Source organism: Sciurus vulgaris (genome assembly GCF_902686455.1).
Source record: "Sciurus vulgaris genome assembly, chromosome: 10".
Taxonomy (NCBI): Eukaryota; Metazoa; Chordata; class Mammalia; order Rodentia; family Sciuridae; genus Sciurus; species Sciurus vulgaris.
In genome coordinates this window covers 62,239,205-62,262,045 of record NC_136470.1, presented here as the reverse complement: position 1 = coordinate 62,262,045, position 22,841 = coordinate 62,239,205, and the positions used below count along the sequence as shown (strand labels likewise).

General features: G+C 37.5%; 2 protein-coding genes across 33 annotated transcripts in view; one reads left to right on the top strand and one right to left on the bottom strand.

The window, feature by feature from the left end:
* Positions 1-22,841, bottom strand: part of PHLDB2 (pleckstrin homology like domain family B member 2) — a 196,487-nt gene that overhangs the window by 103,655 nt on the left and 69,991 nt on the right. The gene's annotated exons all lie outside the window — the stretch shown is intronic.
* The window catches only part of LOC306638218 (uncharacterized protein), a 46,798-nt gene that overhangs the window by 10,381 nt on the left and 13,576 nt on the right, over positions 1-22,841 (top strand). For 4 of the 21 annotated variants that reach the window (XR_013757415.1, XR_013757416.1, XR_013757418.1 and 1 more), the window contains one exon: positions 19,897-21,033. The exons of 4 other annotated variants lie outside the window; for them this stretch is intronic. Coding sequence is in view for 1 of the 17 variants with exons in the window: in XM_079101451.1 (XP_078957577.1) it covers positions 2,271-2,361; positions 19,897-20,030 (225 nt within the window). In the remaining 16 variants the exon portion in view is untranslated. 13 more of the 21 variants (XR_013757431.1, XR_013757433.1, XR_013757421.1 and 10 more) reach the window with 8 other exon arrangements.

The following is a 22,841-nucleotide window of genomic DNA, read 5'->3' as shown; positions in this document are numbered from 1 at the left end:
TTTAACAGGGAGCTTCACAGAGGACTTTTAAGGTGGTGAAAATATTCCGTATGATACTATAATGGTGGGTCTATGTCATTATAGAGTTGTCAAAAGTCATAGGATATACAAACCAAGAGCAAACTCCCAAGTAAACTGTAGACTTTGGGTGATTTTGATGGAACAACATTGATTCATCAATCATAACAAACGTACTACTCTAATGGGGAAGTCAATAGAGAGAAAGACAATGCATGCAGGGATGGGGGTATATGGAAAACATTTGTAATTGCTCAGTTTTGCAATGAACTTAAAACGGCTCTAAAATTAAGTCTTTAAAAAAAAAAGACTGGTTTGAGGAAAGGAATATTGACAGAGGTAAAAGCAGAACACTGCTAAAGACCAGATAAAAAGCAACCACCATTTTATTTAAGACTTAGATGCCAGATCCTTTGCTAAGTGTTTTACCTACGTTATCTCCTTTAATCTTCACCACAGATCCATAGCTATTAGGTACTTTTCCCTCATTTTACAGACAATACAATTAAATCTCAAAGAAAACATAAAGATCTGTCCAATGTCAACAAGAAGAAACAGACAAAAATGGGACTAGATCTGGTTCAGTCCGCTTCTTGAAGCCTGCGCTGTGCAGTCTCCCAGGAGCTGTGCTTTTCCTCCTAACGCCAGCTTCCTAGCTTCAGTGATTTTAGGCCCATCTCTTTTCCCCAGGCACTTCCACAATATTCTTAGTGAGAAGACTGTCATCTCTGCAGTCCTAGTGAGGGGCTCTGGAATGACCGCACCTCCGAAGGGGTGCCCTCCTTACCTCCCTGACACTGGGGGATCCTGGAAATATGGCTCCTGCCCTGCATGAAGTGACTGCCTGGTGCTCAAAACACCAAGTGATAAAGTAGTTGAGAGCTCCAGGAAGGGAAATTTCATCTCTTTAATGCCCTGTTTGAGGAGATTATGGGTGAAGAAAAGAACAAAAACTGATCTCAGTGTTTATGTAGAGATGATGCTCACGCTCACCTTCCTTCCAAGATGATTCTCAGATTTTGTGATTTCAACCCAACCTTTCCTCTTTCCTCATCTAATCCTTGCAGACACACCCACGTAGTACCCAGTACATGTTCAAGACATTTTATTTTTCCATTTCTTTCACAATTCCTCCTTCTGTGCCCAGTTGACACCCATCAAGAGATTACTGCTTAAATTCAAACCTATAGTCTGGAATGAGGTAACAATAAAAGAAGGGACGAAATACAAACCTGGCTTTCTCAGCTTCTCCTCTGTGACTGGGTAGTCAGAGCAAAATGCAGGAGACTTTAAACTGAGACACTGAGTGTCTCCCTAGGAAACCATAGCACCTATACACCCCCCACCACCACACACCACTTTAGTACAATGTGAGAAGTCAGAGGGGCTGGGGTTTAGCTCAGTGGTGTAACACTTAGCATCCATGTGGTCCTGGATTTGCTCTTCAGCACCAAAATCTTTTTTTAAAAAAGTACATTTTTAGAAAAGGAAAAGAAAAAAATAAAAATAGTTCTTTATAATGAAATATCCCAATATTCATGTAGGTTTACACTGTATCAGACGCTGTACTGAAGTCTTTATAGACATTTTATCATTTAATTCTCATGCAACCATTTGTGATAGGTTTTCCTATGTGAAAGGTGAGAAAATTGAGGGCAGAAGAGGAGGAATAACCTCTCTAAGGTCATAAAGTAAGAGAAGGGATAAGCAAGTTCAAGAGTCAGGCCTTTCCATCTCTATATTACACTGTCTCATTTGTCCTTTCTGTTAGCACCAAGCCCTACTTCCTGGAAGCTGGTCTCTTAAAAATAATATGGAGGAAAATGGTTCTAAATGTAAATATGTTTGTAAGCAACCATCCTCTATCAATTTAAAAATGCCAAATTAAACATTAGAAAACAAAACCAAACAGGACACTAAGAAAATATACCGTGGCAAAATAAGATTTATTTCTGGAGCGCAAGTATGATTCATATGAGTAAATCTGTTAATGTAAATACCATATTAGTAGATGTAAGAGATTATCCCCAGATGCAAGAAGACAAAACAAAACTTGACAAAATTCAGTGGCTGTTCCTGGAAAAAACACTAAGAAAAGTAGGAATTGACTCAAATTTCTAAAATACATCGATTCTTCCTTTGTTGCTATTGTTGGTACTGGGCATTGAATCCAAGAATACTCTACTGTTGAACTATATCCCCAGTTCTTTTTTATGTTTTTTATTTTGATATGGGGTCTTGCTAAATTGCAGAGGCTGGCCTGGAACTTGGAATCCTCCTACTTCAGCTTCTTACCTTGGTCCTTTTAAAACCAGAGTTATTTCAAGTAAGATTGGGAAAGAGGTAAGCCTGCTCATTATCTCTGCTACTCTTGAACAGTGTTCTTGAGGTATTAGCCAAGGAATAAAACCATTTCCAGAGGACAGGGTAGTTTACCTAGAGAACCTGAGAAAAATCAATGATAAACCAGAAAAACTGCAAAGGTAGCACTAAGTACATTTTGTTTTTCTTAAAATGAATGGTGAACACAGTATTCATCACCCCTGAGTACTTTAATATATAACCCTTCAGAAAAAGACGTTCTCCAGATAACTATAATACAAGGATCAAATTGAGGAAATCATTGTTGACACTAACATTGAATTCATGAACTCCATTTAAGTTTAATTTATTATCCCAATATTATTCTTTATGGGATCCAATCTAAGAACATGTGTTATATTTTGTTGTCATGTCTCTTTAGTCTTTTTTTCAGTCTGTAAGAGTGCACCATGGGGTCTCTCATACACTTATTTATTCTCATTCCTACTCAGAGTAGAACCAGAACTGATGAAAAAGGCCAAGATTGACCACAAACAAAGCCCATTCTGCCAGACACATAAAATTAATAATTGCTTGAGTGCATAGAGAGGTGAGGAAGTGATGTCATGCTTTTATCTAATTTTACCATAAAAGCTTTGAAGCAGTCTGTAAAAATAGGAATATATTAAACTATTCATCTTTGCTGAATTCTTCCCTGGAAGAATGCTTACAAAAAAAAAAAAAAAAAAATTCTTGGATTTCCAAAACAGTTCTAAGACAATTTCTTAGGTTAGATTTAGCAATATATAGGTCAGTATGTTTTCAGGTCTGGCTGGTTTCCAAGTCAATCTTGGTTAAGGAGCCTGTTCTTACAGTAAATTTTAAGCAGGCATGCAGAGTCCAACTTGTATTAACATGAGTTCAAAAGTTCTAAACTGACTCTGTCTTAAAATTCGGTTGAAAATTCTTAGAACTCTATCAGATATTCCATGGGGTGATAGTTCAAATTTCTTTATATGTAAAGCTGACAACTATTTTTCCATAATTATATAAGTTTTCATCTACATAGACTGTATGAAGAATATTTAAAATATAATTATTACATAGATCACTGTCATGCTGTTCTTCTCTGATGAATGTTTGTTCTCATTACATTTTCTGAGTAACCTACCCAGACACATAAGTGGTTATTCCTTATTTTTTTTTAAGTTCACAGGCTTTCTCGAGTGAGTGTAAATTATCACATCCAGAGTTCATTTTTTAATAAAAAATTCTAGATTTTTTTAAGTGCCCAGGATCCATGTTTTTGAAGCTTACCCAGTATAAACACATATAAAGCTTGGCATTCTACTTTCTAGTCACTTTCTTGGTGGCAGAATTCCCCCAACACATACCTTCTTTATGGAACCAGTTTTGTTTGTATGTTTGTTTTTAAGAACAGATTGAAAAGAAAGGGGGTTTCCGGGGAGTTTTTTAAAATACAGATTTCTGAAGTCTACTTTTGTCTTTCTGAACCAGAATTTGCATTGTGGTCCCAGTAAGCTTCATTTTAAAGAAATTTTCCAAGTGAGCTTTCTGTAATGAATTTAAGGCTTACTTTGGTAAGTGCTGAGAAGTTACGTTTCACAGAATATCAGTTTAGCAGAATGAGCCCTGAAAAATTTAAAGGGTTTGGAAAATTATAATCTCTTCTTAGCAAACCATGACATATTTACATATATACATATATACATTTAATATGTATAGATGCTAAAGAAATATTATTTAATTTTGCTTAATCTAGCATTTCTTAAATTTGAGGGCAGCACACACTTTATTTTTAACACAAAACATCTACTGTAGGACCTTCCAAAGCACAGATTTTGTCCAAGATTGATCTGGAAAATAACATTTTCCATGTCACCTGTCTTTGTTAATAGATCAGCAATGATTTGATGTTAGGCAATTCAGTAATGAACATAACTGAAGTTGTTCATAAAACTGTTATACAAGGTTTCTTAAGCCCTCAAGCACAGTGTTATTCTATGACTTTTCCTCTGTTCATTCCTAAACTTCAGATGTTAAAACACAGACAACTGATAATTGGTTTGATAATTAGTATGCGTTGATATCTCACCATGTGCCAGATCTCTTCTAAGAACTTTGTAGGCATCACACCTTTCAACACACAGTCCTAAAGGTAGGTTTTATTATTATAACAATGTTATTAAAGGATAATGAGGCCTAGAGAAATTCAGTATCTAAACCTAAGAAAGCACACAGTAAGTTGTAAAACTGATCTTACAGACATTAAATCCAGATGTTCACATGCACAACCTGCTCACCACTTCATTTTTCCACATGAGTAATGTAGATTCCTTGTCAATCTCATTCACAGCCAGATTCCCTCGTCCATGAATTCCTAGGCCCTGTCCTTGACTCTTGTTCTCCCTTCTGAGCTACAGATAGACATCACTGATTGTTAGACATTTCAGCGATATCTGAAATCTAAACTTTTCAGTAGAATCTCATCTCCCCCCTCAAAAGGACACCTTCCTTTGACTATCTTCTTTTCATTTGTTCATTTATTTCTTCCTATGACAAATAAAGAGTATTTGCTGCCTTGTGTTTGGCACTCAGCTCCGATGGACATACACAGGTGAACAGAACTTTTGTTCTTCCTTATAACTTCTGTTCATCTTATAATTCCAGTGAATACATGCTTCATCATGTCCTCTTTCTCCATGACATCCTTCTGGGCTCATCTTTAGCACTGGTTTTATTCTCCAATTGCTGTGAAATCCATTTGAAAGGGAACTTAACTGTGCCAGATTACCTTTGTATGACAAGTCATTAGCATGGCCACAGGTGCCATGGCAAATTGTGTTCTTAAAATGACTCCACATGCTTCTTGCCATGTGTCATTTGGAGCTCTCCATTATGAGGTGGGGTCATGTTTCTCCCTTTGGATCTGGGAGGGCTTGTAAGTGCAATGGACAAAATGTTATGAGCTTTTCAAGTCTAGGTGCAAAACAACTTTTTCCTGACTCTTTAGGGATACTTGCCCTTGAAACCCAGGTTCCAAGCCATAAGGAAGGGGAAAGACTACAGGAGTAGCTACATAAAGGTGTTTATGATGACCCACTGAAGTCCCAGACGACATCTAGCACCTACCTCCAGAGGAGTAGTGAACAAGAGTCCAGCTGATTCCCTGCCCTAGACTGAATGTCTCTGACTGATGCCAGGGAACAAAGACAAGATGTTTCTCAACAACCTTACCTAAATTGCAGATTTGTCGTTGTCCCTGTAAACTGCTGAGTTTTGCCATGTCTGTAATCCAGTGATAGCTAACAGAACAAGAGCCTCCCTTTGTTTTAACTGATTGGCACCAGGACACAGTCACATGGCATTATGCAATGCTTCCTGGAAGGAGCTGCTACTGGGGAGGCAGGCACCATATGTCAATTATGCCTCATTTTGTTAAGATTTTAATCCTCTTGGGCACTCAATAAAGCGCTTTTGTGTAGTATGCATCAAATTTGTTGGACTGAATTGAAACATAGTGTGATAGCAAGAACATGCACTTTGCACTCAAAAACTACAGTTCCAGCTGTGTGGTAGAAAGAAAGTTGCCTCCTCAACCCATCACTTTCCCCCTTTCTGAAACTTATGTGAGGATTAAAATATTTAAGGCATATAAAAGAGTATGTGACTATCAGTGAGCCTCTCCGTCTCTCTTTTTTTCTTCTCATATTTTCTCTTGAGGTTTTAGTTAAAAGAAATGAGAAAATAAAAAAAAAAATATTGCCACTTAATTACAAAGGATCTTGACATTTTTTAGGTACTGGGGACTCAGAAGATTAGAAATGGGATATGCATAAGGCAAGTTTTAAGAACATAAACATCATAAATTAATACGATGGCCAGGGTAGAATGAGACACTGATTATAAAAAACAGATAGAACACTGTTGTTTTACACTCTAAGCACATTAGGGTCTTAAATAGGAGCTAACAAATGTAGCCAGGGGAATGTCAAGTTAGGAATAAATGGCAGGATGATATTACAAAGAAATCTCCATAGGCCTTGATTGATGAGATTGGAATCTACAAATGGGAAGATTAGAATAAGAGAAGAGAATTCCAAAATTGATCCCAATAATTTGGCAGCATTTAAAAAAATTGTTCACACAGAATACTTTATGACCCAGCAAGTTGTAAATCAGGATATGTAATTATATCTGATTTTTTGTTAGAAGTAGCAAAAAAAAAAAATGTCATACAGAACTGATGCTAAACTTAGTGCTATTTTCCTCTGAGAATGGAAACACGTGGGGGTAAAGTATCCTTAAAATATTCACTTGGATTAATTTGTAAAGTTTTATTTTTGACTCTTTTTAAAAATAAGAACATACTAAATTTGCAAATTTCATACCATTATAAGCAAACAGTACCACTAACAGACAACAGTAAGCTCTGAAAAGATGGTTTGATTCTGGGGAAAGATGATGATTAGATGTAGGTCAATGTGTAATCGGTATAAAGTGGGATTGAGACAAGGCCGTGCATTGTGGTAGATGTGAGAAGAAGCACAGGGAGGGCCTTGAGCAGGCTCTCTTGATTGTGGTTCTTGTAGGTTTCAGACAAGAGCCATAGTTCGTATAGAATGAACTTGCCATCGGGACTGCAGGTTCAAGGCAAGACTCCCAAGCCTGTGACCTGGGAAGCAGCACCAGAGATCTTTTCTAAGCTGTGTGATTCCAGGGTTGGAGGGAATGTCTCTGATATAGCCTTAAAGGGTAGTTTATGTCATTTAACTGATTTATTAATAATAAACTCTGGGTCTTTCAACCTAATATGAGAGTTCATAGGCAGTGCCAAATCCTATGTTTGAAACTAGTCTTTATGAACTATCACCATCTTGTGCTTATTTTTATTTTTAACCTGGAATATTTTTATCTATGCCCATATCTCTATCTACATTACATCACCTATGATTAATGGAAATAGATAGATGTCTCCGCTTGCCTGTTCAGTATTCATTATAATTTGGCCTTGAACAATACTATGTTTGGAGACATATTATGGTGACTTCATATTGTTAAAAATGGACCCCTATTGGCCTTATGATGGCATGTTTTAGAGCCAGTATTTTATTACAGGATTACTGATTGTTTCTCCAGATGGATTTACACTGATATCTCTAAGAAAATGCTTGCAGAAGAGCCTGTTCTAGCTTGTTGACCCCAGAAATATGTTCCCAAGAATACTTCTTTTACCTCCATGGCATCAAAACTTTTATGGGGAAGGAAACACTTAGATATTTTACTAAATGAATTTTATCTCCAAAGCCCAATAACAGAAATTTTAATGCATGTATTTCTTTAAGTCCTGTTCAATATTTAATATATATTGTATTAGATAAGCATAAATTATATCTTTGAAATTTAAAAATGCTTATGCAAAGTGATTTGCAGAAGTCTCTCCAATATTTAATTATTTTACTAACTACAATTTCCTTTTATTTATTCTATCTCCTGTAGATTCTTAGTAGATAGAGGAATTACGTAAAAGTCATGTCATGATGCCTTTTTCTCTCTTTCCTGCTATGTCTACCAAATGAGATATGAAGCTTGACTGCCCAAGATCCCACACCCTTCATGCTGACAACAACACACTTAGACTCTAGGCTGAATTGCTTCTTTTTGCCACGTTCCTTATTCACAACATTTATAAACAAAGAATTAGACACACCAATAGGTCATATATATATTCTTTGTTTAAAATTACTGTTAATCCATATGATATCTCACAACTTAATAGAAACATTTTGAATACAAGATGAAGAATTTTAGATTGTTTTAACTTTGTCAGTCTTTTCCAAACGGAAATGCCAGCATCAGTTTCCCTGTTTGTCATGCATTATATGCTGCCAAGAAATTGCAAAATGAAAGTGGCAAGTTCCTTTAGAAATTACTTCATGCTCCTGTTATTAGTCTAATAGAGGCCTGAAAACAAGAGGAAGAAGAAAAGCAATTTCTGGTTCTGGCAATCAGAAATAGAGAGAATGTGGAGGTCTGTTACCAATTTTAGTAGCTTTATGTGCATCATTTAGTATAGGTGGGGATGGAGAGAAACAAAATTAATAATTCTCCATGATAGTTCAGCTAAAAACTCAAAGTTCAGATTTGACCCTGACTCTGAATCTTTTAGTAATTAGGATCATATCCAATCCCTGTTTCTTTTGAATAGTTCTGTCACTCTGGGAATGAAAATGTAAAATGATATGAACTAAAAAACCAAAAACAACACAAAAGTATCGTGAGTTTAGGTCCTAGCAAAACAGTATAGTTGTCCAGAATTTGGTTAAGCAAAAGACAAATAGACCTATTTGCAATATTTAGAAATATAAGATGCCAGGGTTTCTTTTTCTGAGAAAAAAAGGAAGGAAGTGCAGGAGTCCAGAATAGGAGAGGAGCAGCTATGATGCCTTTATTCAGGAAAGTGCAGCCATCCACCCTCTGGTCTGAGTTGCTTTTCAGTGTATGATGGATTTGAACGATCCATCCGAACCCTTTCATCCAGTTCCTGTCTACCAATTATAGGCCTTTGTGAGATGGTGCAATATGGGAGAAATGAGGGAAGAAAAACAGCCCTCCTGTGGGTTTCTGTGACCTTTTGTCATTGGTATCTTGGCTCTAATTAATGCTGATGACAAGAGAAGGGAAGTTTCTTAAACTCTGGATGAATAGTCATTTAACTCAGAAAAAACACTTGGAAGTTAGAAAAAACATTGTAAATATGTGTCTGTGCTCCTTTTGGTCTGTCAAACAACCATGTTCCCTTTTCCTTGAGAGAAGAAGGTACAGTAGATGCTGCCTTGATTGGCAATGCCAGAGAACCACTGTGATGTCTTTACCTTCATACTCTACAGCATTTGGCACCCAGCAGGAATTCAATATGTTATTTGCTAGGTTTAATTGGATGGAGAAAAGAGGGTAGAGGTTTTGCAAGCTAAAACAATTTTTAAATCTTTATAAGAAGTTAGTAGCTAAGTTTCTTGCTCAATCTGCATTCATGGATCAACTGGATGGGAATTAGGGGAAATCAGAAGAGCCATAGACAGAACTATGATTTGGGGGTATCTTTATGATCCAGTTTTCCCGTTACTTGTGGGAAACATCACAGACATCTAAATCAATCAGAAGGTGAGGATGCTGGTGGTGGGGCAGGGCAACTTCCTTTGGCTCCATGTTTACAGTTCTGTGGAAATCAGTCTCTGCAACCCTCTTGGCCTCTCGCCCCCACTTGACTCACTCTGTCCTTGAGGAGAGGGGACAGTTCTCTCATTGGTATATTGGGAAATACACTGAGTCTTCCAGCTGGCAGCTAGCTGACCTCAGAAGCTAGTTACTCAGCTTCTTTGTGCTGTTTTATAGAGGTAGCCCCTGTGAGGGGATGTGCTGTGACAGGTAGGTAAAGCATACTTTTAGGAAGTCCTCTATCATCATGCACCTTAGTCAAGCCCTCCTTCATTAGCTTTACAGTAATAGAGATGGCATTTTTTATGTCATCTGCCATATTTTATGTCTATTTCTTCATTATTTTCAAACTTGTTCGAGAAAGAAAGCTATTTTTTGGCCTCTTCAATCCCTAGAAAGGGTACTAGGTCCCATCAACTCAGAAATAGTTATTGAGTCTCTAGAATTTGCTCAGCACCATAGCAAGCCCTGGGAGTCTACTTGTTAGTTCACAGTGTAAAGTGCTTATGAAGCAGCTGGACCTGGCTTTCCAGAGGAAAGAGAGAGTGAGCCAAGTGCTCAGTTTTTTGGTCTTTTATTAACTCAGTTACAACCAAGTAGGTTGACCAGGAGGTAGAGGATCTTTTAGGTCAACCTTAAATTCATTCCAGAGTTGCTTACTCTCTTTTAATAGAATCATAAGTTCATGAAAATAGTTTGTAACACATTTTGAAATCACAAAATAATTTGTTCATTGTTTGTATGTAGATGATCAATTTAGTATCCTCTTGGTCAAATTTTAAGTCAAACATGTTTACATTACCATCATACAGAAAATAGAATAGAGTTTAATGCTAACTTTAAATAAATAAGTATATTACAAAATATAATTAAAATAAAATGGAAAGTTATTTCTGATATTTCTTTTGCTGTGAATTTTTTTATTCACTATTTAACAAATAATAAGTACTGATCGTATGCTATGCATAAGTTATCTTTCTGTTATTGTTGAGATTATCTGAGTTAATCAACATAGAAGGAGGAGTGGCTTATTTTGGCTCAGTTTTGCAGGCTTCAGTCCATGGTTACTTGGCCCATTGCTTTTGGACCTGTGGTGAGGCAGAACATCACAGTGGTAGTATGTGGCCGAGGAAATCATTCACCTCATGGAAACCAGGAAGCAAAGAGAGAGACAGGAAAGAAAGGTCCAAGGTCTCCATAACCCCTTTAAAGGAATGCCCCCAAGAACTTATCTTCATTTCACTAGACTCCACTTCCTATTGGTTCCATCCTCACCCAATAGTGCCACGAGTTCGTGACTGAGTCTTTAACATAAGGTCTTTGGGGGACACTTCATATCCAAACTGTGGCAGCACTATTACTTTGAAAAGCATGGACAAAAACAGCATGCAACTTAAGTTCACTCTATACTGCAGAGCCTGTCTCTGTACAATCATACTGAGAGTTCTTAATATCCACTTTCAGAACAAATAGCCCCAGTGAAGGAAGGCAAAGGAAGTACACTATCCATGGAAAGCATCAAATTTTAAATTTACTACTTTTATTTTTGGAAATGTTTGGATCATGTTTTCTTTTTTTAATTCATGTTAATAAGATAAAGTTGATCAAATTGCTTTAGAGTCATTTAACATAGATAAGATTGTTATTTATCTAGGATTGTGAGTAATTCCACATTTGGGTTGGCATTGCTTATTCCAAACCTTCTAGTTTTGAATAGAAACCCCAAAGTGCCATGATGAAAAAGTCATCTTTCCCAATGAATTGACTTGCACATTTTTACAGGTGAAGAAAGAGTGATTCCAAATCACCCAGCAAGTCAGATATGTAGTCCTATCTTCTTCTCAGAGGTCAAGAAAGAACCCTCTGACAGAAGGTTCTAATTCAACCAACTAAACCACTCCCTGCCCCTACTCCACTCTATCACTACATGATCACACTTCCCTTGGCAAAATTGCCAAAGGAATGTGGAATGGCAAAGTTCCTGCCTTCCTGCCTTGGCATGGAGCAAAATTATATCATTATGACAGTAAGTATTGGGCTTTAAGGATTTTCCCTTTGCTCTGCTATTATCATAACTTCTTCTTCCCAGAGCTCTCCATATTCTGAGAAATGCAGGATCCAATTCTTGGTTTAGCTGCCAACATACCTCAGTGCTTAGGTAACAGAAGGAAAAATGGTACCCTATGCTTCTGAAACAACAGGCTTTCTAGATTCAAATGAAGAGTGGGTGGGTGTACTTGTCCCCAATGTGACGCTTGAATAAATAATTGGGTAATTACAGAAAATACCATTTTGAAGAAATTTCATGTGACTGATATATTTTTGAGGCTTTATTTAAAAAATGATTCAATAAGACAAATATTTATAGTGTATTAGTGTAAGTCATAGTAAACATATTAAGGAGAAACGACAAAGATAAATGAAAGTAAATGTAACACAAATTTCATTGTGGAGAACTTTGTTACATTAAGCATCTTTTTTTTTTTTTTTTTTTTTTCAAATAACAGAGCAAGAGATGTATTACAGGAGAATGAGTGAGAGTAGGGGTTAAATTAAACGTCTTATCCACAGAGTACCTGACTATATTTCAATCTTCCTTTCCTTTTCTAGCTTTCTTAAAGATTAGTGATTTAAGTGAGCCAAAACTTGAGGAAATTCCAGTGTGGAGAAAAATATTTAAACTAATATAGCACTTAAGGGGGTACTTAAAACAGGAAGAGTGATTTGTGTGTTCTTTCAGTGGAGAACACCTGACTATCATTCTTCTCCATGCCTGGTCAATGTGATTTTCTCACTGCATGTGCCTTCAGGAAGAGTTTTAAAAGGTGAGAATCTTTTGAAACAGTGTTTTCCAGTCTCTTAGAGCTCTCCTAGAATATGTGAAGCCCTGGGTTGGATATCTAGCACTGCAATAAATAATTAAATAAAATTTAAAATGGGAAAAAGAAACTTGATACAGCTGTGAGACAAAACCACAGCTTTCTGTATATTTGTTTAATTATTCTATAATGATTTCTGTTTATGGTAATTCCTTGATTATAGAATTTCATGAGCTTATGCAAATCTTTTCTTTATCAGCATGTCTATTTTCACCTCTGAAATACTGGTAATATTAAAAGTTAAAAACAAATAAATAAACAAAAACCAAACCAAAACAAAACCTTTTCCTTAGACAGTCATCTTTTGAATTTACTAAGTTCTTAGTAAGCAGATGGAGTCATCGCAGATGGCAGGTAGGTAGAGAGTCTACAGAAAGAAATAGAAGGAACAGTTCTTCCACAGCTGTGAGAACACTTGCAGGTAATTAAGTATTTATGTACATATAGCTAAAAAGGCTAAACTTACTAAAGGCTTTTCCACCTAGGACATATTTTAAATATCCAACAAAATTTGCATTTGTTAGGATACTCTTATCACAAGTCCTTCAAATTAGCTTAAACCATAAAGTTATTATCTGTGTACTGGACCTCATGAATTCACTGACTATAGGTTCATGGAACCAAATGCTTTCCATCTGTATTATTTGCTGAACTCAGGTTTTATCCTGAGGACAGTTCTCACAATTGCATGATGGTTGACAACTGGGGTCAGGCTACATGCTCATACTTCTACTTCCATTGTAAGGGAGGCTTGTTCCTGAAGAGTTCTTAAAAATAAGGAAGCTTTTCCCCTGGAAATCCTTTGTAGATTTAGGTCACATGCCCACTCTAGAACTAACCATAGAGGAAAACATTAGGAGGTAGTCCTTAAATAATCAGGACATTGAGGGGTGTGGACTGAGTTAAAAAAAAAAAAAAAAGGTGGATACTTCCTGGGCCTGGTGGCCCATGCCTATAATCACAGTGATCAGGAGGGAGACTGAGGCAGGAGGACTGCCAGGGTCAGTCTCGGCAACTTAGCAAGATCTTGTCTCAAAATAAAAACTAAAAATGACTAGGGATGTAGCTCTGTGTAAAGAACCCTTGGGTTCAATCCCCAGTGAAAAAGAAAAAAAAGAAAAGAAAATCACAATTCTGTAGAAGGAAGAATGGGAAAAAGGATAATGTATGCTGAACATCCACTACAGAGTTTCTGGGTGGAACACAGTTATAGAGAAAGCACAAAACTCAGCATAAACATTAAGACAATGAAATTTGAAGGTTGGAACTACCAAATGAGAAAGATAAGTCTCTATTTTTAAGGAAAAATACTTATGCTGATTCCCTGGGACCAGCATGGTTGACAGGGTGTCTGTTAGATTGTTTCTGTTTCTCATTGCCAGAGGAAAATTGACAGACTGCTGTTGGAAAACCAGAGGGTATAGTATGAATGTCCACTCCTTCCAGGAGAAGAGAGGATAGTTGCAAATTGTCTGCAAATAGGGAAGCAAAAGAGCACAGATCCTGTGACTGACTGCCCTCCTCTCAAATGTCGTTGGTGTCAGAACTTTTCACTTACCGTGGAAAGTTACAGGTGAAGATCCTCTGTTGTGCATTGAGTTAAGAAGATAACTCAATGGTTCAGCTTCTGCCATCCAAAATAGAATATTTGAGCTCACAGCAAAGTAAGAGTCTCAAAACAGATTTTGAGAGCAAAATATTTTCTAAAGCTTTCTTTCTTCTTCTTCTCTTTTTCCCCCCCACGTTCTTTTCTGTTTTTCCTTCAACATGCCAAGAGGAGGGCTTGGTGGTTTTATTCATAGAGTTTTAGAAAAGAGTTGTTCAAGTCAGATAGGAAAAGGAAACCAGAAAATCTTGTCTTTGTCTTTGCTGAATTTTCAGAAGATGGAAATAGATACATAGAAATCAGCCACAAGTTTTGATATCAGCAGGGAGGTCCTGGAATCAATATCCCATGAATACCTAAGGACATTGTATTATATTTGTTTCTCTCCGGACTAGACAGTCAGCCATATTCTCTGACTTCCAGAGACTGCAAGGTGGTAGCTGTTGGAGGGAAGAACAATGCTAGAGAGAGGAAAACCCAGGGTCTGTCCTGCTTCCTGGTTGTTATGCTGAAAGGAGTCCCCTTTACAGGACGCAGGAGATGCTTACTCTATCCAGGGATAGCACATTAGTTTCCCAGGATTAACAGAACACAGGATCACAAACTGTATTACAGTTTGTATATGGAGTGTCACCCTCAAAGTCCTTTGTTAATGGAGAAGGTGAACGAGTTAGATTATGATTAATCAGTGGATTAATCCATTTGGAGAATAATTTCAAAGAACTAACTGGGTAGTAACTTAGGCAGTGGTGGCATGGCTGGAGAAAGTAGGTCGCTGTGCCCTTGGGGATTATATCTTTTCCCCCTTCCTCCTCCCTCTCTCTTTTTCCTTTCCAGATGCCATGAGCTATGCAGCTTTCCACTACCATGCCTTTTTGCCATGATGTTCTGTTGCACCTCAGCCCAGAGCAATGGAGTATCAATGGTGGACTGAACCTCTGAAACCGTGAGCCAAAATAAACATTTCTTTCTGTAAGGTGTTTTTGTTAGAAATTTTGGTCACTGTGACAAAAAGCTGATTAACACAAACTGGGTGACTCGAAACAAAATAAATTTATTATCTCACAGTTCCAGAGGCTAGGCATTCCCAATCGAGGTCTCTGAAGACTTCTCCCCCTCTGAACCCTGCATGGTGGAATTATTCCTTACTTTCTCAGCTTCTGGTGGTTTATAGCAATCCTAGGTATTCTTTGGTTTGTAGTTGTAGCACTTTAGTCTCTGCCTCCATCATCAAAAGATGTTCTCCATTTGGTATGTGTGTCTCTGTGTTTCTTCTCTTTTTATAAGGACACCAGACATATTGCACTAAGGTCTCACTTTATTCTTATGTGACCTCTACTTAATTGCTTATATTTGCAATGGCCCTATTTCCAAATACAGTCCCACCTGAGGTACTTAAGATCAGGACTCTGACATATCTTTTGGGGGATACTAGTCAACCCATAACAGAAGATCACATGGAAGTTAAGGCAGTGGGGATTAGATGTAGACAGACGGGAAATTTTCTGAATGCTATAGATTGATTCAGAAATTCCTAATTGGCCCAGGAGGAGTGGAGAAATTTGACTGAAACTCATTAAGTAAGGGCAAAGCATCTACAGAGCCGGGGGTTGCAAAACCAAACATGTGACTTGAGAACCATCTGGGAAGGACAGTCAGAGCTCAGGTGAGCTCTGCAGCTCCACTGAGGACAGAGGAAGGATTGAGTCATCAAGGGAAATTCCAGGGCCCAGATGAACTAAGAGAAAACAGATTGCAAATTATCAATTTCACCAGCTGCAGCCTTCCTTTAGTAGCAGATGCCAACAAAATCATCTATCCAGGGAATAGCCCAAGTCAGTCACTCCACAGAAGAAAATGGCAAAGATCTGGCCAGAAAGAGCATAGATCTCAGAAACAGGTCTTCCCTCAGCTCTTTGAAGATGCACTTCGTCTACCATTAGACATGATCCTGGAGATTAATGGGGAGAGGGGATGGGGATTTGAAAGACTGAGTATTTTTGTGAGTAAGCCAAAATGAGACCAAGTGGCCTATAGACAGATAAAGGTTCAGGATTGAAATGAATCTCTAATCCCTCAGTCAGCCTCCCTTGTCTCCCCCACATAAACACACACACTGCGCTGCCATCCAGAGGAAAGGAGATTGGTGAGGATCATCAGGCCAATTCAGGGAAATCAAGAAAATGAATGTCTTTATACCCCTCAATGGTACATAAACCCAGCATACAATTCTACATTATTCAATAACAAGGTCATTCTAAGAAATTTAAAAGATGTTAATGCAAACTGATCACAATTTTTACATTTGTCTATAGTTTATATTTGCAGTGAATCAATATGTCTGCGAGAAGATAGAAATAAATAGAACTTTGAGAGGTTTATGAAAGTCCGACAGAGTATTTGGTGAGTAAAGAAATCTAAGAAAGGAACATCCTGCAGACTCCATTCCACAGAGTGACTGGATAAGAGGACTCTTGAGATCAGTGAGTAGGGGCATTATTTGGTGCAAACCCTTATCATTTACAGATGCAGGCTTTTACAGTTCAGTGACAAGCTTCTTTTTTGCAAGCACTATGATATGGTACAACTTCATTTGAAATTTTTGAGTTAATTGAAAATGTAATATTATCTGGAAGTTTTTTTAAAAAATGACAGAATGAGTGCTTGCCTTGCAAGCACAAAGCCCTGGGTTTGATCCCCAGCACCGCAAAAAAAAAAAAAAAAAAAAAAAAAAAAATGACGGAATGAACATTTTCTCAGACACACCAGCCCAGGATACAAATGGTGTGCAAATTTTAGAATACTTTTTGTACTTTCCAGTTTTCATTAGTGGGGAATGTAATTGTAGCTCTTTTAGATAAAGAACACAGGCCTCAATAAAAGGACTGATCAGGATAATCCACAGCCCCCATCCTCCTCCCTGCCCTTGAGGATGCCTGACTCAAAGATGCTATGGAAATTGCCTTGACTGAACACCCCAGCATCACCTGGTGATCTCATGGTCACTAATACTACTAATGCTGCTCCTTTGACCATCTGGCACAACATGTCAGAGGCTCAGGAAAATAAGTTGCTTAGTGCTTCAGAGGGCCTTTCTTTGTCCTTATATTATCATCCCATAAAGCTGGTATTCTACTTAAGCAGATATAATTATGTATGCAGTTGCCCCTCCCTATCTTCAGATTCTGTATCTGTGAGTTAAACCAACTGCAGTGTGATAGTAGTCAGAAAAACAAATTGCATCTGTATTGAATATGTACAGACTTTTCTTATTATTCCCTAAATGATGTAGTATAGCAACTATTTACATAGCATTTGCATTATTTTAGGTATTATAAGTAATTTAAAGATGATTTAATGTGCACAAGAGAATCTACATAGGTTATGTGCAAAAACTATGTCATTTTAAATAAGGGAATTGAGCACCTGAAAGTTTTGGTATTCCCAGGGAGCCCCTGGACCCGATCTCCCATGGCTACTGTGTTAGTCAGCTTTTCATCACTGTGACAAATGCCTGAGAAAAACAACTTGAGAGAGGAGAGATTTATTTTGGCTTAAGGTTTAATAGGTTTCATTGCTTGGTTCACTAGCTCCATTGCCTTGGGTCTGGTGCAAGGCAAGAACACCCACCACAGTCGGAGGCCATGGTGGAGGAAAGCTGTTCAGCTCCAAGCAGCTGGGAAATCCGGAGAAAGAGAGAGAGGAAGCTGTCAATGACAGGAAATACCCTTCCAGAGCACTCTCCGGGGATCTAGTTCCACTAACCAAACCCTACCGCCTACAGTTTTCACCACCTCCCAGTAGTCCATTCGGCCACCAATGGATCAATCCACTGATGAGGTCCAAGCTGTTATGATGACTCACTTTCCAAAGCCTCACCTTTGAACAGTGCTGGTGATCAAGCCTTCAACACAGAAGTCTTTGGGGGACCTTCTGGATACAAACCATAAAATATGCCTACAGACAACTATTTATATTTGTTTTTCTCCAGGACTAAAGAGAGAGTTCTTCAAGGGCAAGGACTATGTCTATCATGTCTTTCTTTATAGTACTGTCTGGAATGTAGTATGTGATCAGTAAATAAAGCACAGAATAAATGAAGGAAATGAAAATTATGGCAACCTTTAACTTTGGTCCCAAGGAGGAACTTCAACCAAGTAAGAGAGACAAGAGTGAGAGAAGAGTGCAAATGATCAGATTAATCCCTCTGAAGTCAGGCTTTCTCTTCTGCAACTCTCCAGTGTTTCCTAGAGCTCACAGGAAAGATTCCATACCTAGACTACAGACTTTCACTTTGGATTTTCATTGCAATTGGATAAATTCCCATCCTTTAAAATAGAGTGAGCAAATTCCATGAACCTGAGGTGGTTTGGAGATTGCTCAAGAAGATTTCACTTTCAGAAGTAGAGACTACATTTTATGTCCACTGAAAGTTCCTGAGTTCCCTTGCCAGCCCAGGAATTGAGAGGAGTCTAACAGGTACCTCTTCTAAGCCTACCTTTCAGTTTTTACAGAAGAATAGCTGCTTGAATTCTGGCAGATCAGTTTATTTTCAGTGTCTCTTTAGTAGGTAGTTCAAACTTCTTGAGTTTTAATTTTACCTTTAAGTCAGGATAAATGGTACTTATTGTCTTATATTTAGAACTAGAAGTAATGTATACCCAATATATCTGACAGTGACATATATAGTTGGTGTTTAACACATGCAACTATCATTACATTTATTAGTCCCACTTCATATGTTATATATTTCTTTTTTCTTCTTTAATTTATATCAAACAGATGACATAATTCCTGTGATTTTTTAATTTGAGTGTCTATAAAGCACAGAAAATTTTATTTGGATTCTTAGAATTCTTATGAACCCAGATTTTTACACACACACAAAGATGCTTTTTACATATATCTGGACACACTTTTTTTTTTTTTTTTTTTTTTCTGATGCAAAGTATAAAAGAAGAAGAGAAAAAGCTCCATATGAAAAACTAATACCTAACTTTTCTCCCAAAGGGTCTGGCCCGGACAAGTAGACTGGGAAGGTAATCAGTATAATGAAAGGTAACCTGGCTTGCTTTTATTTATGGAGCTTGACATATCACCCCAATTTGCCAAATACTGGATTTCCTGACAAGTGAAATTCAAACTCTTCCTGTGGAAACGTGGTCATGCCTAGTAAAGTTGCTACCCCGTGGAGGTTATATATCTTTTCAGTACAGAACATTTCTGCCTGCCAGCAGCCTGGAATGGGAATGAACCCTGGAGTTTCTAGTCATTAGACAGCCTCTCCAAGGTTACTGAGATTTTCCTAGGTAGAGTAGCAAGATGGACATGTTCAAATACAACTTTAATGTAATAACACTTGGCAAACATTTTTTAGAAGCATTACCTGCTATTGTACACATAAAAAAGATTAGCTGTCATGGCCTCTGTGATGGTTAATGTGTTCCCTAGACTGGGCCACTGTACTCACATATTATTTGGTCAAACATTAGCTTGTATGTGGCTGTGAAGCTTTTTTTTTAATGAGATTAACATTTAAACAAGTAGACTTTACATAAAGCAGGTTCCTCCATAATGTCTGTGGTCCTCACTAAATTAGTTGGAGACTTTAAGAGAAAATATACTGATTTCCCCTAAAAAGGAGGGAATTCTGCCAGACTTTGGGCTTGAGTTCTTCTCTGAGTCTCCAGCTGCTGGCCTACCCTGCATCTGCTAACTTTCATTATTGTATTAGCCAATTCCTTAATATAAATCTCTCTTTTCTGTCTCTGCCTCTGTCTCTTTCTCTGTCTCTCTTTCCTCCCCACCCCCTTTCTCTGTCCTATCATTTATCCTCTTGGTCTCATGCCCAAGAACCCTGAATAATATAGTCACTGCACATTCCCCACCATATGGACTTGGAACCATGGAAGAGCGGATCTCTTGGGTTCCTTGGTCAAGTTTCTTGAACCCTTACAAGATCCATGAATCTGGGTTGGTCATAAAAGGTATGTAAAATTCATCATGGTGGTGGGACATATGTTTCTTTCTGTCCTGTCCTCAGAGAATTGCTGAAGGCAGACCTAATTAAGCTCAGACTAACACTGGAAGCTCAGAATCCTTTCCATGTAAGACCTAAAAACAGACTTTCCCTGAGGTCGTCTCAGAGAAGGAGAATTTCAGAGGCTCTTGGAATTAAACTCTGTTCTGGAATTGCATTCTTCCAACTAGCATATTTTGGCTGCTGAGGTCTAAAGGCAGAACATAGCCTGACTCTGGAATTTGTTCTGGTGATATGCTGCTATTTTAATTGTAAAGTATGTTAGTATCCTGACAACTCTTGGTGTTGATAAACTACAGTACCACTCTTACACAGTTGTTCTTTGTTATCTGGTGGGGGATTAGTTCCAGACTCCCCTTTGTCTCAGAAAAGGCCAGTGAAAGAATCTGGGACTCAAATAAAGATTTAGACTAGCTGGCCACTGAGTCTCTGACAATTTTGTGATTTTGCATGTGATAGCTAGAGGAGGAAGAAAATGGTCAATGCCCCAAATCTGCAGATACTCAAGTCCCTTATATAATAAAATAAAATCATATTTGTATATAATCTAGTCACACCTACCTATATACTTTCAACCATCTCTAGATTACTTATAGTACATAATACGATGAAAATGTTATGTAAATAGTTGTTATACAATATTGTTTAAGAAATAGTGACAAGAAAAATTGTCTGCATGTGTTCAGTACAGATGAAATTTCTTTCAATATTTTTTTATCCATGGTTTATTGATCCATGGATCTATAACCTACAGCTAAAAAGGGCCAACTATACTTGAGCATAAGGACTCCTACCATAAGGAGGGGTCTTAATTATACCCTCTGGTGCTGCTTTCCTAGATTCTCTCTTCTTTCTCCCTCCTCATCTTTGCCACAGGTTGGAACTCTAGAAGTGGAAATTCCACAATCAAGATTCCTGGTCGGTACCTGTGAAGATCTATTCTCCCAAAGGTATATATATCTATGCCTGAGGGGTGGACATGGGGCCATTTTTTGCAGTTAACATATATTGAACTTATAGCTGTGGACTAGTGTAAGGTACATATCTAAGAGGTGAAACACAGTATGAAAGGGACCTGGAATTGAAGAGTTTCAGACTGCATCACTATGTCCTACAAAATCCCAAAAGGTCTGGGAAGTCTAAATTTGAATTTTGTTTCTAGATAGTTATGAAGATAAATTTATCAAGGTTGATATATAGAGCATATTTCCTTGATCATTTTAAAAACTGACTTTTAACTTTTAAAATATTTAGATTCATAAGAATATGGGTATTCATTTATGCTCTAGACCATCTGTGTCAATCATTACAACAGTGAAAAATTTTTGAGTTGAATCAAGTTTTAAACTAACTGACCACTAAATTTCTTGCCAAGTCTGTGATTCTACATGTGGTAGCCAGAGGCAGAAGAATATGGTTAGACCCTTCTTTAGAGAACTCAAGAAAAACAAAGAGAAAGAGTCTCAAGTCACCAGGGCAAGGATGGTTTGACCTTAGTCCAAGTTTCCTTTTGGTTAGACTTTCAGCTTGGACACTATTCCTCTTCAAAGCCTCATGATTACTAAAGCCTGCAAGATATTTCATACCATGCCAGATGTGGTTGCTAAATTAGGTCTTGCCAGTCTTGCTTGGTTTCCAACTCAATAATTTATTTGATAAACATGGATTCATCCTGAGAATCAAAATCTCAGTCTCCATTGACATCTGTTTATTTTAGGAGTAAATAGATAAAAGAAAATAAAAATGAGCCATGGTATGAGAGTAGGTTATCTTCTGAAGGATAAACACCACTGAGAGAAAAATGATATTTCTAGGACACCCACTTGGGGGTTTTTTGGCATGTTAGCCAGTTTCTAAAAATTTCTTGTTGCATAATTCTAAAAAAGGAAAAGAAAAGGGAAAAGAAAACCTAAAAGTTGAAATGAAGCTCTCCTACTCAGTGTTGCCCAGATGGAAAACGGTCAGTGTGTAGGATATCTCTGGTTGTGTCATAAATCACTATAGATTTATGTAGGTCTTCCACTTCAGATGAAAGAGTGAAGTGGTATTGAATTCAGATTGGCTATCTACCCTGACTTTTTATGAATTTTCCTGCAAAGCAACTGTTTAGAATTCTTTACCTTTAAGCCAGACATGGTGGTGTACTCCTGCAATTCTAGCAACTCCAGAGCTGGGAGTTACAAGAGGATTTGTCTGAGGTCACTTGGCAACTTAGTGAGACCCCATTTAAAAAATTTAAAATGAAATAAAATAAAAAGGCCTGGAAATACAGTGTGTAGCTAGATGATAGAGTGGCCCTGGGTTCGATACTCAGTATTGTTAAAAAGAAAAAAAAAATTCCATATTTAAAGTTAGGGAGGTTTATCATTGTGAGCTACAATGGTGTTTATGGATTGAATTTTTTCTTCCCACTGCCTCTGAATTTCTATGTTGAATCCCTAAATTCCAGTTGGAGTTGAGGCCTTTGTGTGATACTCTCAATTTATAATTCTTCCAAGGCTCAGAAATGTTCAGGATACAGTAGTAGCTTTAGGAGTTAAAGAGAAAACGTATTTTAAATTGATATTTGAAATAGAAGAGTTGATATTTAGTGAGTGGATTATTACCTTAAGCTAAAATATTTGTACTTCTTTAAAGTTTTCTGTAAATTGTTATAAATAATGACAACCTTTGTGTTTGGTACTTTATGTATTTGAACCTCACTGTGTGAGTCACTTTTTAGTTGCTGTGATCAAAATACCTGACAAGAACAACTTAG